The sequence below is a fragment of the Mytilus trossulus genome, chromosome 12 (assembly GCF_036588685.1).
Source record: "Mytilus trossulus isolate FHL-02 chromosome 12, PNRI_Mtr1.1.1.hap1, whole genome shotgun sequence".
In the NCBI taxonomy this organism is placed as follows: Eukaryota; Metazoa; Mollusca; class Bivalvia; order Mytilida; family Mytilidae; genus Mytilus; species Mytilus trossulus.
In genome coordinates, this window is record NC_086384.1 from 46,215,794 (window position 1) to 46,237,619 (window position 21,826).

At 31.6% G+C, this 21,826-nt stretch overlaps 1 protein-coding gene across 2 annotated transcripts; it reads left to right on the forward strand.

Moving 5' to 3' along the window:
• Positions 1 to 708: 708 nt before the first annotated feature.
• LOC134692688 (pleckstrin homology domain-containing family M member 2-like) lies at positions 709 to 20,668 on the forward strand. 2 transcript variants are annotated; one of them, XM_063553164.1, is made up of 17 exons: positions 709 to 861; positions 2,088 to 2,197; positions 2,832 to 2,941; positions 3,651 to 3,775; positions 4,461 to 4,523; positions 5,205 to 5,336; positions 6,123 to 7,228; positions 7,486 to 7,555; positions 8,405 to 8,560; positions 9,443 to 9,531; positions 11,671 to 11,797; positions 12,349 to 12,557; positions 14,150 to 14,384; positions 16,025 to 16,153; positions 17,543 to 17,587; positions 18,486 to 18,605; positions 19,172 to 20,668. In XM_063553164.1, the coding sequence occupies exons 1-17, from the start codon at positions 790 to 792 to the stop codon at positions 19,271 to 19,273; spliced, it is 3,000 nt and encodes a 999-aa protein (XP_063409234.1). In that variant the 5' UTR covers positions 709 to 789; the 3' UTR covers positions 19,274 to 20,668. The 2 variants fall into 2 exon arrangements, with proteins under 2 accessions (XP_063409234.1, XP_063409233.1); XM_063553163.1 differs by lacking the exon at positions 17,543 to 17,587 and having other exon boundaries at positions 16,025 to 16,198.
• The last annotated feature ends 1,158 nt before the right edge of the window (positions 20,669 to 21,826 follow it).

Below are 21,826 nucleotides of genomic sequence, written 5' to 3' on the forward strand. Positions count from 1 at the left end.
AGTGGTGGCCCTCATCTGCATTAATTTAAAAAAAAATTGCAACTTTTATTAAATATGAAACAAACAATATTTCAAGAGAACCAACTTTCCAACTACATTTTTTTTATTGTAGATTTTTCCTGATTTCACAACTTTTGAAATCATAAAAACTTTTATTAAAAATAATAATTCAAGAAAAACATGTTGTTCAAATTGTTTTGTCAAACACAAAAATTAAGGTTTAATTTGTTTAATTAATATTTTTATCTAAATTCACATTTCGCCTTAGTTTAATGCCCATCTGGCCTTAGTATATTTTTTACTTTTTTTACCTGGAATTCACAGCTAAGGCAAAATGAGAACACCCCCCCCCCCTCATCTACCATATCGTTAATTAAATTGACAAAGAATGAAATTCATTACCTCTTCCGATTTCATTTGGACGGATCCGGAACTTTAGGTTTTCTTTTAGTAGCATCTATTTATAATAAAATAGCTGAAACCCAACTGTCAAAGATACTTGTGTTAATAATTAATCCATTTTAGCATAGATAGCAAAAAGCTTGCTTGAAACAGAAAAAAAGGAAAATAAGGAATAATGCAAAAAAAACAAAAACTATAATCTTATATAGCAAAAAAATTGTAGGATTAAAAAAACAAAAGTATTTGATAATAAACTTGATTATTGGTAAATAGTTATACCCATTATTGACTGGTTTATTTACATTTCATTTGTACTTTTTTGGCTTTCTCCAATGATACGGTACCAGAAAGTCAGCTGAGAAACTCAAACATGAAAGGGAAATTACGATGTCAATAACAGTCAATCGTTCTAGCTTTAAAGACAGAATTGTTGAAAATGTAGCAAAGGCAATAAAAGCGGTTAGAGAAATACACTTCAAATAGATGTATCCTTTTCTCCAAACAGGCTGAATCATACAAATCCTTGGCCGAATAGACAACTTTTATATTTCATTTGTGCATTTCCCCCTATAAATAAGTTATAGTATTATAAGTATACAATTAGGCAGTGTTTCCGCGTACATGGCATGAATTGATATGGCAAATTACACAGCCTGAGTCTTGTTATCATCAGAATAATATAAGCTCTCATCTACATTTGTACCATATTAAAAGGATCTGTTAGCATGGTTAGTGTTAACCGGTATCAGGTCCGTTCGCGCCCAATACACTTTCGCACCCTACACGTTCGCACATTGGCACCCAAGGTCCGTTCACACTCTACACGTTTGAGCCCAATTTTAATCAAATTCCAGTAGAATAATTGGAAAATCATGATTGTTGTTTTAAATTGCTTTAATTGAATGTATTTGGCTTGGTATTAATAAAAGATAATTGTGTTTAACAGCTTGGTCTCTTTGATCTGAAACAATGAAACAATAAAATATAACAATACACTATTATAATCAAAACATGATTAAAAAAATTCAACCCCCCCCCCCCAAAAAAAAAACGTAGTCAGAAATTCAATTTATTTTGAAACAAGTCAATGAAACAAAGTTATAGCAATACACTAACCAAAACATGATGAAGAGTTACTCAACACAAAATATAACGTTAACAGAATCTCACTTTATATAGAAGGATTTTTTTTAACAATACACTATCCAAAACATGATAAAGATTTATTCAACACAAAAAAAAATGCTGTCTCACTTTATTTTGAGATAATGACAACATATATACTGATAAGAATACACTTGCAAAAACTTGATTACAAAGTTATTAAACACAAAACCGAATAGAATTGGGCGCGAACATGTAGGGTGCGAAAGTGAAAGGGGGCAAACATGGGTGGGTGCGAACGTGAATGGGCGCGAACGGACCCGGATTTGTGTTAACCTGAATCTTGGTACTTAAATATCCAAAGAGGTGTATTATAAAAAGGATGACTTTCACTAGTCATGCTAGTGCAGTAGTGGGATAAAATGAGAAAATATGCTTGGAAATCTGTATCAAGCAAGATTTGCCAAATTGAGCACTTATCTTTATGTCAATAATATACTTTGTTAAGTAATTAAAGGCCTCTTGAATTTGAAAACTTTTGTTTGACATAATTTCTTTGATTACATACATAAATTTTTCAGATTCAAGAGATTCAGATTTACCATACGTCAGATGAACCAGTGGTACTGACAAGCGATGATAGACCAGCCAGAAAACTATTAGAACATCTTGATCATGTTTTATTACATGGGTAAACAAGTGGATTTAATGTATACTCAGGCCACAATTAAAAATATTTTTGTTTGCCCAAACCCTAACCAAAAGTTGAGACAGTAGGTAGGTAGGTAAGCATTTTCTTCTTTTTTTTTCAAAAAAAGAAATTGAAGTATCAGGTGTTTATTAGTCTTCATGCCTATCTGATTAAAAACAAAACCCTTCAATTCAGGATCCTCAATTCAGGACAATAAAAGAATTTGAGTAGGCAGCTTTTTTCTTGGTAGGTAGGGTTTGGGCAAACAAACCTATTATTATTAATGGCCTCAAAGCAACACAAATAATATTTTTGATAAGGCATGAAGAAAAAAAATCATATTGTCAAATGAATATTTTTTGAAATTACATGTATCAAACATAACCCCATGCTTTGCTCAACCATACCATGACTACAGTTGTTCTGTCTTGAGTACACTTCATAAGGGTAGTTCCAGTACATTTGTAACATGTGCGTTGTACTAAAGTTGAAATCACGTAACTCATTAAGACAAATTCAAAGAATAGCTAGAAACAACGTGCACTGAAACAATTTCTTGGACAAGAACATAAAATAATGAGATTAACATATATAGTTTGTTAGTTCTAAAAAAACATTACGTTCTACTTTTTAGGTTGAGGCATATCACAAATGGATATTTGAAAATTGTATCAGAATTCAGTACTAAAAGTACTGTGAAAGATATTAAAAGATTGGCCAATGTATCCACTGATTTAGGGAGAGGTAAGATCTAGTATAAACAGTATTTAGTTACCATAGGTACTGGGATTTTATTGCAAGTGTATCTCTCCACCTATTGCTGTTCATTCAAAATCTGACCAAATAGCAATTTGTTTTCTCAGTAATTGATGGCAGTTTACAGGATCAAACCATTTATTCCTGGACATTGCCATATGTCTGACTGACCCTGGAATAAATTTGCTGTAAGGGAAGCATCAGACAACTAACAAAGGTTCCTTGTTTGATCCCCTTTCCAGGGAGAAAATTTCAGGGACTGAATTTTTGGCTCTCCCTTGACACCATTTGAGAGTATGGTCTTGAGAAACGATGATAGTCTGTCAGAAGGGGGTGATAAATGGCTGATCTGTGTTAAGAGAGAGACACCCTTGTAGAATTTGAAAAAAAAGCAGGCTCGTACTGCTACAAGGCAGCACTCACATCTGCAAAGTGGAAAGGGATTAATATCAGTTACAATTACTTGCTTCCCAATCCACTATAAATAAATATGTTTAAACTAAAATATCAGTATTAGGCGTATATAGGCAATGTCAGCTTTGCTTTATTTCGTAGGTAGAGCATGGCTGTCCATAGCACTGAATGAAGGTCTCATGGAAAGTTATTTCAGATGCTTTATATTGCAGGTAGAGCATGGCTGTCCATAGCACTGAATGAAGGTCTCATGGAAAGTTATTTCAAATGCTTTATATTGCAGGTAGAGCATGGCTGTCCATAGCACTGAATGAAGGTCTCATGGAAAGTTATTTCAGATGCTTTGAAGGGAATATAAAACTGGTAAAGAGGTCCTATGTGAGAGATGCCTTAGTTTTAGATCAACAGGTAAGGCAAATTGTAATGCAACATCGTTTGTAACATTCATTTTAATAGGATAACGTCACTAGTTTTCATGGCATCAATTTAAATTGCATCTATCAAATCACCAATTGATGTCATGCGAGCTTAAAATACCTTACAGTTATCTCCTAATTGTATTGAGCATTATCATAAAAAAAATCTTGAAGAAATATCAATTTAAAAGAATAAGAAAATAACAATATTTTCCAAATAAAAATGCTTTTAAAAAGTGAAATAACAAAAATACAGAACTTCTTGAAAAATTCCATAGAGAGTCTATAAGCAAATGGCAAAATCAAAAGCTTAAACACATCAAATGAATGAATAACAACTGTTAAACTTTTTCTGACTAGTAAGATAAAAAATTTGATTACCGCTCCCTATAGCTACATATATAAAATTATCTGTTATATGATTTCCCACCAAATCTTCTTTATGGAGCACCCCTGGAGAGGTTTCTTTGGAACCTGTGAACACTTCCTATTAGAATTTTAATGGAGATGTGTCACTAAGGTATTTACAATGATACAATACAATCTCCACACCAACACAAAATTATAAGGTTTTTCATCACATCTTATTTTGGTTTACCAGTTAGTTTTCTGGTTACCTTAGTAGAAGTGGTAATTAACATGAATAATGCTAACTGTTTTAAATTTTCATTTTTCAGAGACTAAATGTGCTGATAACACTTATATCTGGTATTGAATTGGTTGTCTTCCAGTTAGATTATGTAAGTTGATTAAGGAATGACTGTAATATTTTTTCTGTCTGAAGAAATAACATAAAAAATTTGGTGCACACTGAATAAAGTGCGTAGCGGGTTATTTAACAGTGTGCACCACATTTTTTTTATGTTATTTCGAATAGACAAAAAAAATATTACAGTCATTTTTTATAATTTAATTCTAAATTCTATTTTAAACTGTAGAAAAACATGAAAAAACGTTGATGACATCACTGACACATGACTAAAATATGTCTATGGACTGATAACAAAATAATGTCAGCCAATCAGAAGACGTGTTACATTCAAAATTAAATTATTAAATGATGTTAAATTTAAAATTTGTGTTAAGTTGTTTTAAAGTAATGCCGTTTATGGTAGTAAAGTTTCAACTTGTATTTACATATTAATTTTTTTTTCTTGACTTAATAACAGATTTTTCATATATTGGATCTTTGATATTTATTGACTATATTTACTATAGATTAGGAATCTACCATAGATCTGGAACATACCATAGATTTTGAGTCCTACATATATTTTGTATAAGATGATAAAATTAGAAATCCAAATCAAGTACAATCAGAAACAAATAAAGCCACAAGAAAGGAGAAAATAAACTAAAAAACACAAAACATTTAAAAAGTCTTATTGCATTTTTATAAATGCTTTATAATTATTCTGTAGGATGTGCCATATCTTGACCTTGGAACAGCTCTGCCTCAGAGAAGAAGTAGGGCAGACTCAGAGGAGTCAGAAAGCGACAGGTTATCACTGTGTAGTATGGACAGTGTGGCTTCCAATGCCAGTAAAAATATGGTGGGTATTTTTTGTGAGAGATGTAAGCAACAATAGGTAACAGTACAGCCTTCAACAGCGAGCAAAACTCTTACCATATAATCAGCTATTTAAAAAGCGTAGACATCAAAATGTAAAACAATTCAAACGGGGTAACCAATTACCAAATTTCATGTATAAAACAAAACTTAACAGAAAGTAGGAAAGACTGTGATAACAATCACTGATTTATAAGTTCCTGACAAAAATCAGATACATGTAGAATATGACAGGGGCTAACATATTTGTAAGAGCTCAAGAAGTAATATTTAGGATATTCTGTAAGTTCAGAAATTATTCTGTGCACTTATTTTTGCCAACTTGTCATTTTAGACTATAATGTAATTTTTATCTTTTGAATATTGAGAAAAATTCTGTTTAATTCATATAAAATATTCGCAACAATAAAAACATTGCAATAAATTCTGAATTTACAGTATTTGATGTATAAAATTATAGAAAGGTAAAGATACTAATATGATGAATCGAATTACCTTTATGACCTTGTATCTATTTTATTGGTTAGTTTATCAATGTTAAAATTTCTGATCAGGTCTGTGTTTCAGTCGTTTTGAATAACAAATACCTTATTTGAATCTAGATTAGCTGTAAGATGGTAATCTTGCAGTCTGGAGGGACGATACTATGATTGCAAAACATTAGTTTTTGTTTTTCCTAATTACTACCAAACCATAGTTGTTATCATTACACTATCAAAATGACCCATTTATTTCAAGTATCTGACTCTTTATGAATTTTATTTCTTAGATTATATCTCGAAACAGTCCTGTTATTGTTGATGATGAGGATAGAAGTCATAGCACCCAGATGAATGGGTATCTAGGACAGATTGATGAAAATATTGAAACCAAATTTGATAGATTAGACAGTGTAATGACAGAAGATATTGAACCTGAGGACACCAGTATAGAGATCATACATGTAAAAAGAGGAAGTGGTAAGGCAAAAAAAACAAAAGGTAAAAAGAACAAAAAGGAACCAGTTATAGGCACAGTGGGCACAGATGAACAAAGTCCTAAAAATTCAAATGTTAAAAGACCTAATGAGTTAACGTTAGATTTGACAACAGCAGAAGTTCAGGAACAGTACGAACACATAGAAAATTTAGAGAAAGACGTAAAGCCCTTCTACAAATTAGCCCATAGTGTGAAAGAAGACGACTTAATAACACCTGATGAGCCAAATCATTTAAAGTCACATAGTTTAGTTAATGAAAATCCTCCATCTTGTTTGCCAGATGAAGAAAAGACAGATTTCTACGATAAATCATTAGATATATCAGAAAAATCTGTGAGTGACGATGGTGACAATTTTATAGAAGATGATTACATTCAGGAATGTACAAATCCAATTAAACCTTGTGATAACGATCAATTTGCAGAAAAGGTGATTAAAAAATTCCAAAATAAACATAATGTCACTCTTTCAATGAATGGAGATTTCTATAACAGTGGTAGTAAATTTGTAAATAAAGCAGACGTCGTTGAGGGTGATGTCAATGAACTTGATAATAATACTCATAAAAGTGCAATATTTGAACATCCTGGCAATGGGGATGTTAACACTACATTGAAAGAACATTTAGTCCCAAAAATCCAGGATATTAAACCAATTAATAACCATGAAAATGATAATTCAATCCACAAAAATGAACTGCAGCCAACCAAAGAGAAAACAGACCATTCAACCAATCAGAAGTCTTCTACTTCCCAAATGCAGGACCTTGTTGACAGTATGATTAATAACCAATCAGATATTCAGTTAAAGCATCACATGTATGAAGAAGAACCAGAAGATACAAACCTAAATGAAAGCATGAACAAGAGTGAAAGTTTAAGTGAAGGAGAACTTAAGTAAGTGTTACTGTAAACCACATTATTTTTGCTGAATCTTTAATTTGCATTTAGCATTTTTCTAGATTGGATAACATACATGACATACCAAAAACGGAGTCTGTGACTTTTTTATCAATTTATATTATCAAAATAAAAATTTATACATCAACAACATATAATTTTTACTTTAGCTTTCATTGATATTTCAATTTAAGATTGAACAAAATGGAGATATATATAAAACAGAGTAAATAACTGAAATTATTTTATTTCAGATTAGACAATAACACCCTATTATATTTGATGTTAGATGTATTTGATAATTCTGAAGAACAGTTTGTCAAGGTTTGTCACCATTATCATGTTAAATAGAAATAATTTAATGTTGGATGTAACACATCTTCTGATTGGCTGAAGTTATTTTGTTTTCAGCCCATAGACATAATTTAGTCATGTGACCGAAATGTCATCAACGTTTTTAATGGTTTTCTATGCGAGTTATTCAGTGTGCACCACATTATTTTATGTTATTTCTTCATAGACAGAAAAAATATTACAGTCATTCCTTAAATAATAGACAAAAATTAGTAATATTTTATTTTGTTGATAAGAAGGGGTATGATAGTATTGGAAATAAAAAATAAAAAAATAAATAAATCATAAGTTGAAGAAATACAATAAATATATTTTATTCGATTCTGAAAATGTGAGGGAATTTCTATGCTACTATCTTCGTGAAAATTGATACCTTATTTAAGAAGTTGCTGCAGGTTAACAAACATAATATTTGAAAAGTACTATTGCAGCCGAATAAAAAGGCAATTGTCAACGAGGTACCAAACACCTTGACCACAATAAACATAAAGTTTTGACAAAATACTTTCTTTGATCTTTTGACCAAAATATAGAAATTACTCAAAACATGCACCACACATTTTTATCGGAAAAAAATAATTGTACAATGTATATATAGCAGTATGACAAACACTAAAATATATCATGAAGAAGCATAATATTTCTATAACAATAGAAGGTCATTCAGCTGATGTTAACAGAGTTATCTCCCTGTAGTGTTATGTACAACCTTAAAAGGTAAATGATGATTTATAAGTATTACATCTGTTTTATAACTGACTAACCTTAACTAGAGGTTCATATTTCTGATACAACTTTATATCTTCTTTTTTTTTATAGATATTTGCCACAACGCAAGGTCACACAGATGGTGAATGTATTCCAGTATTTTTAACACTAACAGACAGATCCATTTACTTTCTCAGTCAAAAACAGAGTGATCATAGATTTTATAAAGATATTTCTATACCATTTTCTTCAGTAGATTTTATCAATGTAAGTAAAGATTCAGATATATGAAACATTGTTGTATATTCCAAATGATCAAATTTTTTTGAATTGTTATTAAAACAAGGAATTATTTGAATCTGGAATAATTTTGAATTCTGGAAAATTGATTAGAAATTTATGATGATAACTAACCCAACTAAATAGGGTTAGCCATGCGCACATGCATATGGCTAAGGTTAATTTTACTTTCCCTATCATTTCAGTATGAACTAACAAACCCCCCTTAGCCATGCACGCATGGCTAAACCTATTTAGTTGGGTTAGTTTTCATCATAAATTTCTCAACAATTTTCCAGAATTCAAAATTATTCTAAAAAAATTCCTTGTTTTAATTATTATAATTTCATATCATATTTACATTTATGTTCAGCAAATAACAAATGATAGGCCATGTGCACATTTATATTTTGTCATAACCTATATATAGCTGCAATTGCTACTTATAAAACAAAATTGATACAAAAACTTAAGTGTTGCAGAAGCCTAGAAGTCCACAATTTAGATATACAGAAATGATTCTATTGGCGTTGTGTTTGTTGAAATATGTTAAAGAAAAATGATGTACTACATGTACTACCATTAATTCATGCAATCAGCATGGACATTGTTTTTGTTGACTGTAAATTCAGAAATTATTGCAATGTTTTTATTCAAATGCAAAAAATGCGACTTTGTTACAATCACAATAATTTAAACTCACACTTAAAAAAAATTTATATGAATTAAACAGAATTGTTCTCAATAGTGCAAAAATTAAAATCTTATTCTAGTCTAATATGATAAAATCACAATAATACATGTATATGCACACAATAATTTCTGAATTTAATGTACTTCAAACTGATTGATACATTTATTCCCCCACAGCTTGGTATTAATGGACAAAGTTTTCATGTGGTGTGTACCAACAGAAGGAACCAGTATTGGATAACAACAGGGAACCAGGTATTAACAAAGTAAGTTGGCTAACTTATAGTGTTAAGAGGCAGAACTAGGGGGGGAAAGGGTGTCTGTACATCCTCTTTTTGGAAAACATTTTGTTGGTTATTTAGGGTATAACAGAAAAATGATTGGAGCAGGCAGTCAGTGGGCCCCCTGATGAAAATTTCTAGCTCTGCCACTAGTTTTGTATAAAACATGTATAATGTTTTATTGTACTAATTAAATAAATACATCATCAGACATTTTTTGGTATAAAAAACTTTTTTTTAAATGCTCTCCTTCACTTAAAACCAATTTGCTGATAAAAAAAATGGCCTTTTTCATTCCTAGGAAGTTTTGATTCAAAGTTTTATGTAATAGCCAAATATTCCTTAGTAAATCTCCAATATTGATCTTATTCTCTGATTGATAATTTGCTGTTTACCTTTTGAAAAAAAATGGCATAAAATTTTGTAGTTCCAGAGGAGTTTGGGCTTATGAAAACTGGTTTGTAAATTTAGTCAATTAATCTTTTTCTTGCTGTCTCATTAGCAAAAGCATTTATCCACATCTTTAACCAATATGCAAATATACATGAAGCTATATATAGTGTTTAAATTAATAATACTCCTAAGAAGTAACTATGGAAGCAAACATTTAGTGGACTATAATACTGAACTATATCTACAATAGCCTTAGGATTGATATGCAGTAAATTAATTAACTACCGTAATATTTAAAAATTCTTACACCTTGAACAAGCATGAAAACATGAGAATTTCAATAAAAATCGAGAATGAACAAATTTGTATGGTGAAATGGTGGATTTATCTCAATGAAATCAAACTAGGTATACTTCTCTACTGTAACTCAAAATGAATATGGCATAACTTTCTATCAAAGTTGTAGTGATATCTATATGACAGGTCATAGAATTATTTTTCAAAACATGAGATGTTGTCAACGTTTTATGGATTTTTGTCGAGCCTGCAACTTTTGTTGCAGAAAGCTTGAAATAGGTATAGTGATCGGGCGGCGGCTGCGGGTGGCGGCTGCGGGTGGCGGCGTTAGCTTACTTCTTAAAAGCTTTATATTTTAGAAGGTAGAAGACCTGGATGCTTCATACTTTGTATATAGATGCCTCATGTTACGAACTTTCTTTCAGTAACATGTCCAATGTCCTTGACCTCATTTTCATGGTTCAGTGACTACTTGAAAAAAAAGTTGAGATTTTTTGTAATGTTAAATTCTCTCTTATAAGTAATTGGATAACTATATTTGGTATGTGCGTACCTTGCAAGGTCCTCATGCCTGTCAGACAGTTTTCACTTGACCTTGACCTCATTTCATGGATCAGTGAACAAGGTTAAGTTTTGGTGGTCAATCTAGTAAATTCGGTGTATGGAAGGACTGTAAGGTGTACATGTCCAACTGGCAGGTGTCATCTGACCTTGACCTCATTTTCATGGTTCAGTGGTTATAGTTAAGTTTTTGTGTTTTGGTCTGTTTTTCTTATACTATATGCAATAGGTCTACTATATTTGGTGTATGGAATGGTTGTAAGGTGTACATGTCTAGCTGACAGGTGTTATCTGACCTTGACCTCATTTTCATGGTTCAGTGGTCAAAGTAAAAATTTTGAGTTTTGGTCTATTTTTCTAATACTTTATGCTTAAGGTCAACTATATTTGGTGTGTGGAAATATTTTATGATCTATATGTCTGTTACGCAGGTTTTATTTGACCTTGATCTCATTTTCACGGTCCAGTGTTAAGTGTTTGTGTTTTGGTCTATTTTTCTTAATTTATAAGCAATAAGTCAACTATATTTGTTGTATTGAAGAATTGTTAGCTGTACATGTCTGCCTGGCATGGTTCATCTGACCTTGACCTCATTTTCGTTGTTCATTGATCAATGTTTCATTTTCTTGGTTAATGTTGAGTTTATGTGACAGTTGTAATAAAGCTTTATATTTAAGTCTATCAACATAATATCAATGATTAGTAAAGAAGGCGAGACATTTCAGTGTGTGCACTCTTGTTATTTTAATAGTCAGTTCATCTTTACTTTTTGAGAGTAATGTTCAACAGACATTTAATGCTAAAAAATATTTCTGTCAAACATCTATGATTTTTTTACTATGATTTATTTTGACATAATTTGTTTTGTTGTAGAGCTATAATAGACTGCATAACAACAATCTGTAACCAGAGTAGACTTACTGCAATAACTGTTTACGATGACGCCACTACACAGAAAATAGCTCTCAAGAAATACATAAATAAAGAGTGTCCAAATGAGGTATGCCAATTCATACAAAAAAGGAATAGAGAGTTATCTCCCATGGTTTTAGTAGTTACAGTTCTTTTTACACAGTCTAAATCCTCATTATAAAGTGTATGATCAAAAAAATTCTTGAAGTCTTGCCAAATTCAAATGAAAATAATGTGAATTTGTTTAGAAGTATTTTTAGAGAGCACTGGAGACAATTCCTGAAATGAAGTTTGATAAAAAGAAGAAAAAATATGAGTTTCAACTTTAATTCTTAAAAATGGAAATTTTAATGATACTTTGTTTCCATGGAAACTCAAAGAAATTTTAAGTTTACTTATTGTCTCACTATTTTAAGTCACATTGGGGTAACATTCTTTAAAATGCTACATAAAGAAAATACCTAGCTTTTCTATTCTTTGTTTTGTACAGGTGTCTTTCCAAGGACACAGGGAAATGAGGGAATTCCACTTCTTTAAAAGTAATTTACATTAAAAAAAAATATGATTTGTTGAATTATCTTTTGTTACCTTTCTGTTTTGTCTATGAATACAAAATAATGGCGATCTTTTACCCCCCAGGACACAACTATCTGTTGCTATTCACTGGTCCACTGGGACACACCCTCAACCAAGGGACATAACCCAGAGAAGCTACACAGGGAGGGACATTTATTGTACAAATTACATGAACCACCAGGAGGTTTAATGGCCATGGGAAGTCAATATCTACAAAATCCAGTCTCACTCATCTATGGACAGTCATGGAAACCAGCTTATGTTGAACTCAAGTAAGTATACTCACTTGTCTACGGGCAGTCATGGAAACCAGCTTATGTTGAACTCAAGTAAGTATAGTCACTTGTCTACGGGCAGTCATGGAAACCAGCTTATGTTGAACTCAAGTAAGTATACTCACTTATCTATGAACATTCATGGAAACCAGCTTATGTTAACTCAAGTAAGTATACTCACTTGTCTACGGACAGTCATGGAAACCAGCTTATGTTGAACTCAAGTAAGTATACTCACTTATCTATGAACATTCATGGAAACCAGCTTATGTTGAACTCAAGTAAGTATACTCACTTGTCTACGGACAGTCATGGAAACCAGCTTATGTTGAACTCAAGTAAGTATACTCACTTATCTATGAACATTCATGGAAACAAGCTTATGTTAACTCAAGTAAGTATGGAAATTTCTCATTACATTGAAGACCTGTTGGTGACCTTCTGCTGTTGTTTTTGCTATGGTCGGGTTGTTGTCTCTTTGACACATTCCCCATTTCCATTCTCAATTTTATACTGAGCATCAAAACAGTGCCTCAATTTATTAAATTCTTTGATATTTCATATCTTCAGGTAATTTTCATTTTAACTAAGAAAAAATCTACTTGATGGTAGATCAATGATTTGGATGGAAATGCCAAACTTTACAAAGTGGTGTGTAAAAAGTAAGTAAACAAATTTTTATGTTTAATTCTGACAAATACAGGAATGAAAAATGGATTTATTATAAATATTTTATTGTGTTTTCTTCAAATTTGAACAAACTGCCTTAGTGGACTTGGGGTAGTTTCTTGTCTTGATCCCATACCAGGTCAACCAAAAACTTGAAACTATTTCCTCCTCAAGGTCAAGCACATGCCATTTGGGAGTAATTGCAAAGACTGATTTGCTCCCAGTCAGATTAGTGTGTCATAGAAAGTTGACATGTTTCTGCCCAACATAGAGGATGGGGCAATAATGATTACGTTTTACACTTGTCCCTCTGGTTTTACGCACATCCCAAAGTTGGTTTCTGTTCTCTAACTTTCCTTTGCCTTAACCAAGGTCATTTGGGGTAATTTTTACAGTTCTATAGTTATGCCCCTTAATAAATGGAAAAATTGCTGAATTTTCCATTCCGGCTCTTTAGCTTAAGTTAGCCTCAACTAGTTATGAAACTTATATACAATGCTTATTACCACAAGTATGAATTTCAGTTGTGTCACTTTTACTGTTTTAAAGTTAGGTCCTTTTACAAATGAAAAAAATGTTTAATTTTTTGTTTTTGTACTCTAACTTATGTTTTCTTCAACCAAGTATTATTAAACTTATACACAATACGTATTACCACAAAAATCTGATTAAGTACACATTTGGATATTGTAACTTATTAACCATTCGTCAGTTATGTTTCTTATAACTTGATATGATATGCAATGCAAGCACGGCCATCATCTGTATCCCATTGACGCATTCCCTATTTATTTATGAACTAGTATCTTTAGTTACAACAAATGATACATTACACATATTTGCAGTGGAGCAAATGATATAAAAAATAGTACACTGTAACTTTCTCAAATTTAATCAAACCATTAATTTTCTCTTTTTAGGGATGGATTACTGTGTATTTATAATGACAAGAATGACAGTAAACCAGTACTCTTTGTACAGATAGGTGGAGAGGAGTGTAGTGGATGTCGAAGGGCGAAAGATACAGACAGGGATCATTGTATACAGATCATCAAATCTGATGAATCATCAATACAGCTAGCTCTAGCATCAGGCCTAGAAGCCAGTGATTGGTTACAGAGTTTGTGTCAGGCAGTTGCGGAGGGCATTGATTCAGTAAGGTTTATTTTATATCATTTAGTGATTGATATAGAATTCTCAACTGGGCGTGAACATAGTGATTGATAAGAATGTTTCAGACATTTTAAAGTGCCAGTCTTTATAAGAATCAGGCATTGAAACATGGCAGCAAAAAAATCACAGAACCCAACTATATAGGAAGATGTGGTATGAGTGCCATTGAGACAACTCTCCATTCAAGTAACAATTTATAAAAGTAAACTATTATAGGTCAAGGTAAGGTCTTCAACATGGAGCCTTGGCTCACACCGAACAGCAAGCTATAAAGGGCCCCAAAAATGACTATGGTAAAAGTAAAACCATTCAAACAGGAAAACCAACGATCTAATCCATTTATAAAAAAAAGAGAAACATTTATGAACCACATTAACAAATACAACTACTGAACATCAGGTTCCTGACTTAGGAAATGTGCAAACAAATGCAGCGGGTTTACACATTTGAATGGGTAATAACCTTCACCTTTATCTGAAACAATACTGTACCATCACAACATAGAAAGATTCAGACATAAAAAGAAGGGCACCCTGTACAATTTCAATAACAAACGTCACAAAATCTGGTCTGATATGCATAAAACTATCTAACTTGTGATATCCAATAAAAGTACTAAATTATTTTAGGACATGAGGAATAATCTGTTCATTCTAAAGAAATCTTAACTGTAGTAGTTTTATGCATATCAGCCCAAGTTTTTATTTCTTATTTATTGTACATTTTGTACTCTTTAATTTGCAATCTTGCCTGGCAATTTTAGTATGGGGGTAAAAGACCACATACAATACATGGCCTATTCAGGAACTTGTCTAATTTTCAGACAAGATTTAACTGTCTGATTGTGTTATTCATGACTTGAGTTAAGTCCATTTATTAGTTAGTTATGCTCTAAAAAAGATCAATGTAGGATAAAAAAAATCATTTAAATAGTCAGTGAAAAAACTATGTGAATTCAGTTTTTTTATCCTACATTGAACTTTTGGTGTCATCCCTAAATGATTTGTGAATAATTCTAATAGAGACAATTAAAATCTGTCATCTTTAAATAGAGTTTTTGGTGTTTAAAGCCACTTTTGGCACGCTTCAATATGTCATGTTCACCAGTTTTTATTTGGAAAGGAAGATCAGCAAAAAATTTAAAGAATACAGACCGTCATTACACTTTCTAACTTAAATGTTACAGTAAATTCAGATATTATTGTGTGTACTTATTAGTGCAAAATGAGAGATTAATTATTGTTGCATGTATATTATTGTGAAACTTACCCAGTCACATTATTTGCATTATCAAATCTTTGCAATAATATTTTAATTACAGCCAATTGCATTGAATGTGTAGGTAAAGGTTATATCTTTGCTTAGCTTGCTTGCTAGCTGAACCGTGAAGTCATTGTTAGGTAAGGTAAAGAACTTTCCTTTCGATTAGCCTAGTCCTACAGATAGATAGATTGGTTATCTGTCAGACTAGTCTACTCTTAAAGGAGGGTAGTTAACCTTACTTAATAATGACTTCAAGGTTCAGCTAGCAGGTAAGCTGACCTGATATATTACCTATATTTACACGCTCAATGAAAACAGTACTTACTTTCAAGCAATCATTACTTTTATTCACCTAACAGAAAGTGACAGAAAAGATGGGATGTATGGCTTGTTGTTTGGTCATGTCACAACACAAATTACTGATGTGTCATGAAGATTTACAATCTAGTTTTTATAGAACACTTGGAAGTGCTAATGTTATAGACGTCACATCAGTACTAGAGGACCCTAACGTTAAAACTTATTTAGTTCTTGTAAGTATTCAAGTTACGTCACATCAGTACTAGAGGACCCAAATGTTAAAACTTATTGTGTTCTGGTAGCTATTTAAGTTACGTGACATCGTTACTGGAGGACCCTAATGTGAAAACTTATTGTGTTCTGGTAGGTATTTAAGTTATGTGACATCAGTAAAGGAGGACCCTAAGGTAGCACTCCACAGTTAGGTGTGTAGTTTCGCATTTTGGCCCCTGTGGATTTTTTAAATATGAGAGCTAGTGTGTAAAATTTATTTTTGGATAGCTGAGTATTAAAATAGCCTTTGTATTGGGTTTATATGAACATCAAGGTTATGTAATGTATGTAATATAGGCTGTTTTCTGTATGACAGACCGTATTTGCATGTCCATACCATACATGGGTCCGGCAATTATTGTAATGTTTTTTTTCCAACTTTTTATCGCACGAACTTTGTGATTGGATTTTACGAAAAAATGAGGCGAAAGACACCCATTTTTTATTTGATCATTAGGAAGATTTAAGAAAACAGTTTCTAAAAAGGTATCACTCAAAGGCATTGAAATTCTAGTTTGATCCAAATTTTGGGGGGATATATGAAATGTTCACCCCCCTTTTTGCAATATTTTATGGTAAATAAATGCTGAATGTTGCCATGGATACACATAAAAGGAATTAATTTTCACCCTTTTAACTTTTGAAAATTGAATCTATGGAAGATACTGATTACATACATATGCACATGTACAACACAAACAGTTAGGTTAATGTATTAGAAATCCAGGAATAGGAGATGATAAAACATTTTGGGGCTCATTTTTAATTTTATTTTCTAACTGTGGAGTGCTACCTAATGTTAAAACTTATCATACCCCCGCTTTAAAAAAGGGGGGGTATACTGTTTTACCTCTGTCTGTCCTTCCGTCAGTCAGTCCGTCCGTCCCATGGATATTTTTCGTCGCATTTTTCTCAGGAACTACAATACATGGATTTCTGAAATTTGGTTTCAGGGTTTATCTAAGTCAGCTATAACGTGTGATGCGTTTTCAGATTGATCACTTGACAACTTCCTGTTTTCCGAACACTTGTATGATTTTACACATGGTAGCCAAGTTGAAATTTTCGTCACATTTTTCTCAGGAACTACAATACAAGGATTTCTGAAATTTGGTTTCAGGATTTATATAAGTCAGCTATACTGTGTGATGCATTTTCAGATTCATCACTCGACAACTTCCAGTTTACCGAACACTTGCATATTTTTTCACTATTAATATCATCCACTTGTGGCAGGGGTATCATCAGTGAGCAGTAGCTCGCAGTTTCACTTCTTGTGTTCTGGTAGGTATTTAAGTTACGTGACATCAGTACTAGAGGACCCTAATGTGAAAACTTATTGTGTTCTGGTAGGTATTTAAGACAATAGAGCTGTAGAAAATTGTTCACAAATTTTTTGGAAGATACTTTATTTCATGGTTCAGCCCTTTTTAGTACACTTGGCAGCAATTTAATATCCTGATTTTTTCAAACTGATCTTGATGTATATTTATAAGGGATAAATACAAATTTTACGCATAAGTTATGATATGTATACAGTGTATACTATACACATATGTCTTTTCTACTTAATTGAAGAAATTATAAGAAAGAAGATGTGGTATGAGTGCAAATGATACAACTCTCCACAAGAGACAGAATGAAACAGAAATTAGTTGGTTAACAGCATACACTAATCGAGTAGAATGTTAGAACATTTCATTCACTCTTTCTAGATTTAAATGAATAATCTTTGAACTTTTTTTAAATAAGAGATGTGGAGTATTTGTCAATAAGACAGTTACCCAACAAAACAGAAAGCAAATGAGGTTAAAAGGACAGCAGAATGTATTATTGCTAATCTTGTAGTGACAATGTTTTTGAGGTCAACTTACAAAAGTTCTGCAGAATAGAAAACTTTAAAGTGAAGAGAAATATCTTTACGAGGTTTATGTATCTCAACTTTTAAAATTCAAAAGATATTTTAGTATTGGCATCTGAAAATTAAAATAAAAAACAGGTATTGGATTTGAAACTTGCGGTAAAATTTCAAATGTTATTTTTCCTGTAACTATGGGACAGTTCTAAGTAGTTTTAGTGTTTTATTTGATATATATTTCTTTTAGTGAACCAAGTTCTTTTGCACTTGATGAGAATATTAATACTTCAAAATGTTTCTTTTGAAATTTTAAAAGGAATGAAGAGAAGTTAGATAAATGAAAACTTTATTTTAATGTGTAAAACAACAATCTTATGAAATATTTTCAGGTTTTTGAATCCCATGACACCAACGTCAGCAATGAGCAGTGGGTACTTCATTTTAACTCGGAACAGGAGAAGTTACGGTTCATCAAGTCGCTGTCAGATTGTTGGAAAACACATTTTGAGGTAATTTTAAATTGTCATCTCATTTTAGATTGATAAAATCAATGCAATTGGGTGAGTAATATAAATCATAGTTGATCAAATATTTTTTAGAAGTTTGTGCACCTGTGAAATGTAAACAATATAAAAAGTTAACATTGTAAGCACTGTTAGACTTAGTTCTCATTGGAATAAAATTAAATTTATGTCCAAGGTTATCTTCAGCATTAATATGTTTAACAACTGCTAAAAGATGTGCTAATTGAATATGTTTGATTCTTTTTAAATTTAAAGAATATGCAAAATTGTAATTTTTGGGAGTTATGACCCCTGGATAGAAATTTATGGGAAAATTTTATTATATTAGAAAGGGGGATATTGGCAACTGGGAATAGAATGTATTGCATTGAGAAGATTTTGTGTAAATGGTCTGTAATGAGTTGTATTAGGATGAAAATTGATAAACAATAATGTTTTGTATACATTTTTTTTTAACATTTCATTTTTGAAAACTGTCATAATTATAAACTATCAAATGACAACCGAGAATTCATGATTTTATGTTAATATTTGTTCTTTTTTCTTTTCAGGTTGAAATTCCTGTTTTTCCTGTAGACGATTTTGCTCTTATGAAGATTTGTCAAGAAATGGCACTATTACTCAAAAACAAATTGACTATAAAGAAGTCTTAATGCTTTAGTAAATTAATTATATTGTTGACTGTGATATAACTCTTTTATGTTTTTAATGATACCAAACTCTGACAATGCAATATGTTAAAAAGATAAAATATAGGTATATGTATATTGTGCTTAGCTTTCAGTATTTAAATATGTAGTCCCTGAAGTATCTTACCAAAAATTCAGAAATTATTGGGTGCATTCATTATTTTTTTTTTTTTTTTAAATAACAAAAATGCTTGTTAAGTTATTGCAGATTTCGGGAAAGCTACATACTGAATATGTTTCAGATGCCATAATGGGAAAAATCTCTTGTAGTCGCATTTTTCACTTTGATAAATACCTCACAATAATTTCTGAATTTACAGTATTTCAAAAATACAAGATGTTATGAGAGCTGTATGCTACAGCTCGGTCAGGATGCAATGCCAATCTGAATCAATTATTGGGTTTTTTATGCTCAAAACTGCTGAATTTCTAGTCAAACCTGCAAGAGTTCTCAAAAATAAAAAAATGTTTTCAACAGTAAATGTTAAATTTTTGCAACATAAGTAAGGACTTTTATGTTTGCTTTTATTTTATGAAAATCATGCTTTTAATTTAAACAGAATTTTGCAGTACATGTACTACTTTTTATTAGCCAAACAGGTTCAAAATAGTTTCATTATGGTGCAGACTACTGCAGATTGAAGTTTACCATCTGTTTTTAGGATTCATTTAATTTAGTGGGTATCAATTTTCATGAATAGAGGAAATATTGCATTTTCGTGGATATTTAAATTCGTTGTTTTGCCAATCTTTGCATACAAAGCGTATAAAAAGTTTGTAATTTGTTGAACATTTAATTTCATGTTTCACCTATACCCACAAAATCCAAGAAATTTGGTTTCCAAGTAATAATAATGAACCCACAGTATTTGGTACCTGTAAAGTACCTGGACATTCTACACATATATGATTTTATAGATGAGTGATTTTAATGATATTATTGAGATTTGTAATTAATTGCTAATTGAGTTCATTCTGGTTTAATCCATGGCATTTATTTTGAAAAATACTCATTACAGAAATATACATACTTTTGTGTTTTCAAATTCAGATTCAGGTTCAATATTTTCAGAGGCGGATTCAAAGGGGGGCAGGGGGACCAGTTCCTGCTTTTTTGTGGGAAAAATTTGGTAGATTATATAGGAAATCACTGAAGCATGACTGGAGCACGCCCTCTCTTAGGCAGTCAGTTTCTGGATCAGCTACTGGTTTTATTAAATTCTCTTGTATAACATAAAACATGAATATATATATAAAAAGCTTATACTAAGTAGGTATATGCAAATAGCATTTTCATCTGAGTACATAGCAACATTTTAATAGCACCATATCTCCAAAATTAACCACTGTTATTAAGAGAGAGCCGTGGTGTAGTGGTTAGTGCATCGGACTACTAACACAAAGGTTCCTGGTTCGATTCCCGTTTGGGATGAAAATTTCAGGAACCCAATTTTCGGCTCTCCCTTGACACCATTCGCAAGTATGGTCTTGAGGAAACGATGATAGTCCGTCGGACGGGGACGATAAATGGCTGGCCCGTGTTAAGAGAGAGCCACATCTCTTGCACGTTAAAGACACCCTTGTAGATTTCGAAAAAGAGTAGGCTAATGCCGCTACAAGGCAGCACTCGCACCCGCAAAGTGGAAAGGGATTAATATAAGTTGCAAAACTTGTTTCCCAATCCACTATAAATAAATATGTTTAAATTAAATTAAGACACCACCCATTGAATCATTCATACAAAACTTTTATTTTTACTTTTTGAGATGAAAACAAAACAAAATTCATTGATCTTATTGGTGACCTATATGACATTAATAACCTTTCAAACAAAACTTCTTGGAGTGTTTATACAATACTTTAATATTTCTCATGATAAGGCCTTTTATAGATTGTAATGTGATATGGCTTTTGTTTATTGTTGAAGGCTGTATGGTGATTTATAATTTGTCTGCAGGAAAAAAACACCCGTAGTTGGCTATTATATGACATTTTCTAGTATTTATGTTTATAGAGGGTCATTAATCCTATAAGGTGTAAGAATAGCTTTAGATGAAGAATATTTAAAAAAAAAAATCAATATTAAAATATAAATTCTCCATCCACATGTTATTTTTTATAGACTTTCATCCATTACACAAGTTCACTTCATACTTTAATGAAGGAACTACTTTTGTTGATTTGGTTAGAAATGCAAAATTCAAACATAAGATCTTTGTAAAAAAAATTCTCTCAGAAAAAAGTGGTCATATTCAATGACCAAGAAGATTAATAGAATAATATAAGAATGTGGTTCAATGAGAATCTGTTGCATTCTGGGTATACCAGGGGATGCTTCATTTATGAAAATGATTTAACTGCTGATACACACATGACAAAAATTACAATTTAATTGGATAAAAGGTAGAACTGCATACAACAGATTTATTGCATTCAAGGTTGAATCTTTTGTTATTTTTCTACAAAAAATCAAGTTAGTTTTTGGAAGTGTGTGTATGATTGAGCTGATCATTCTAT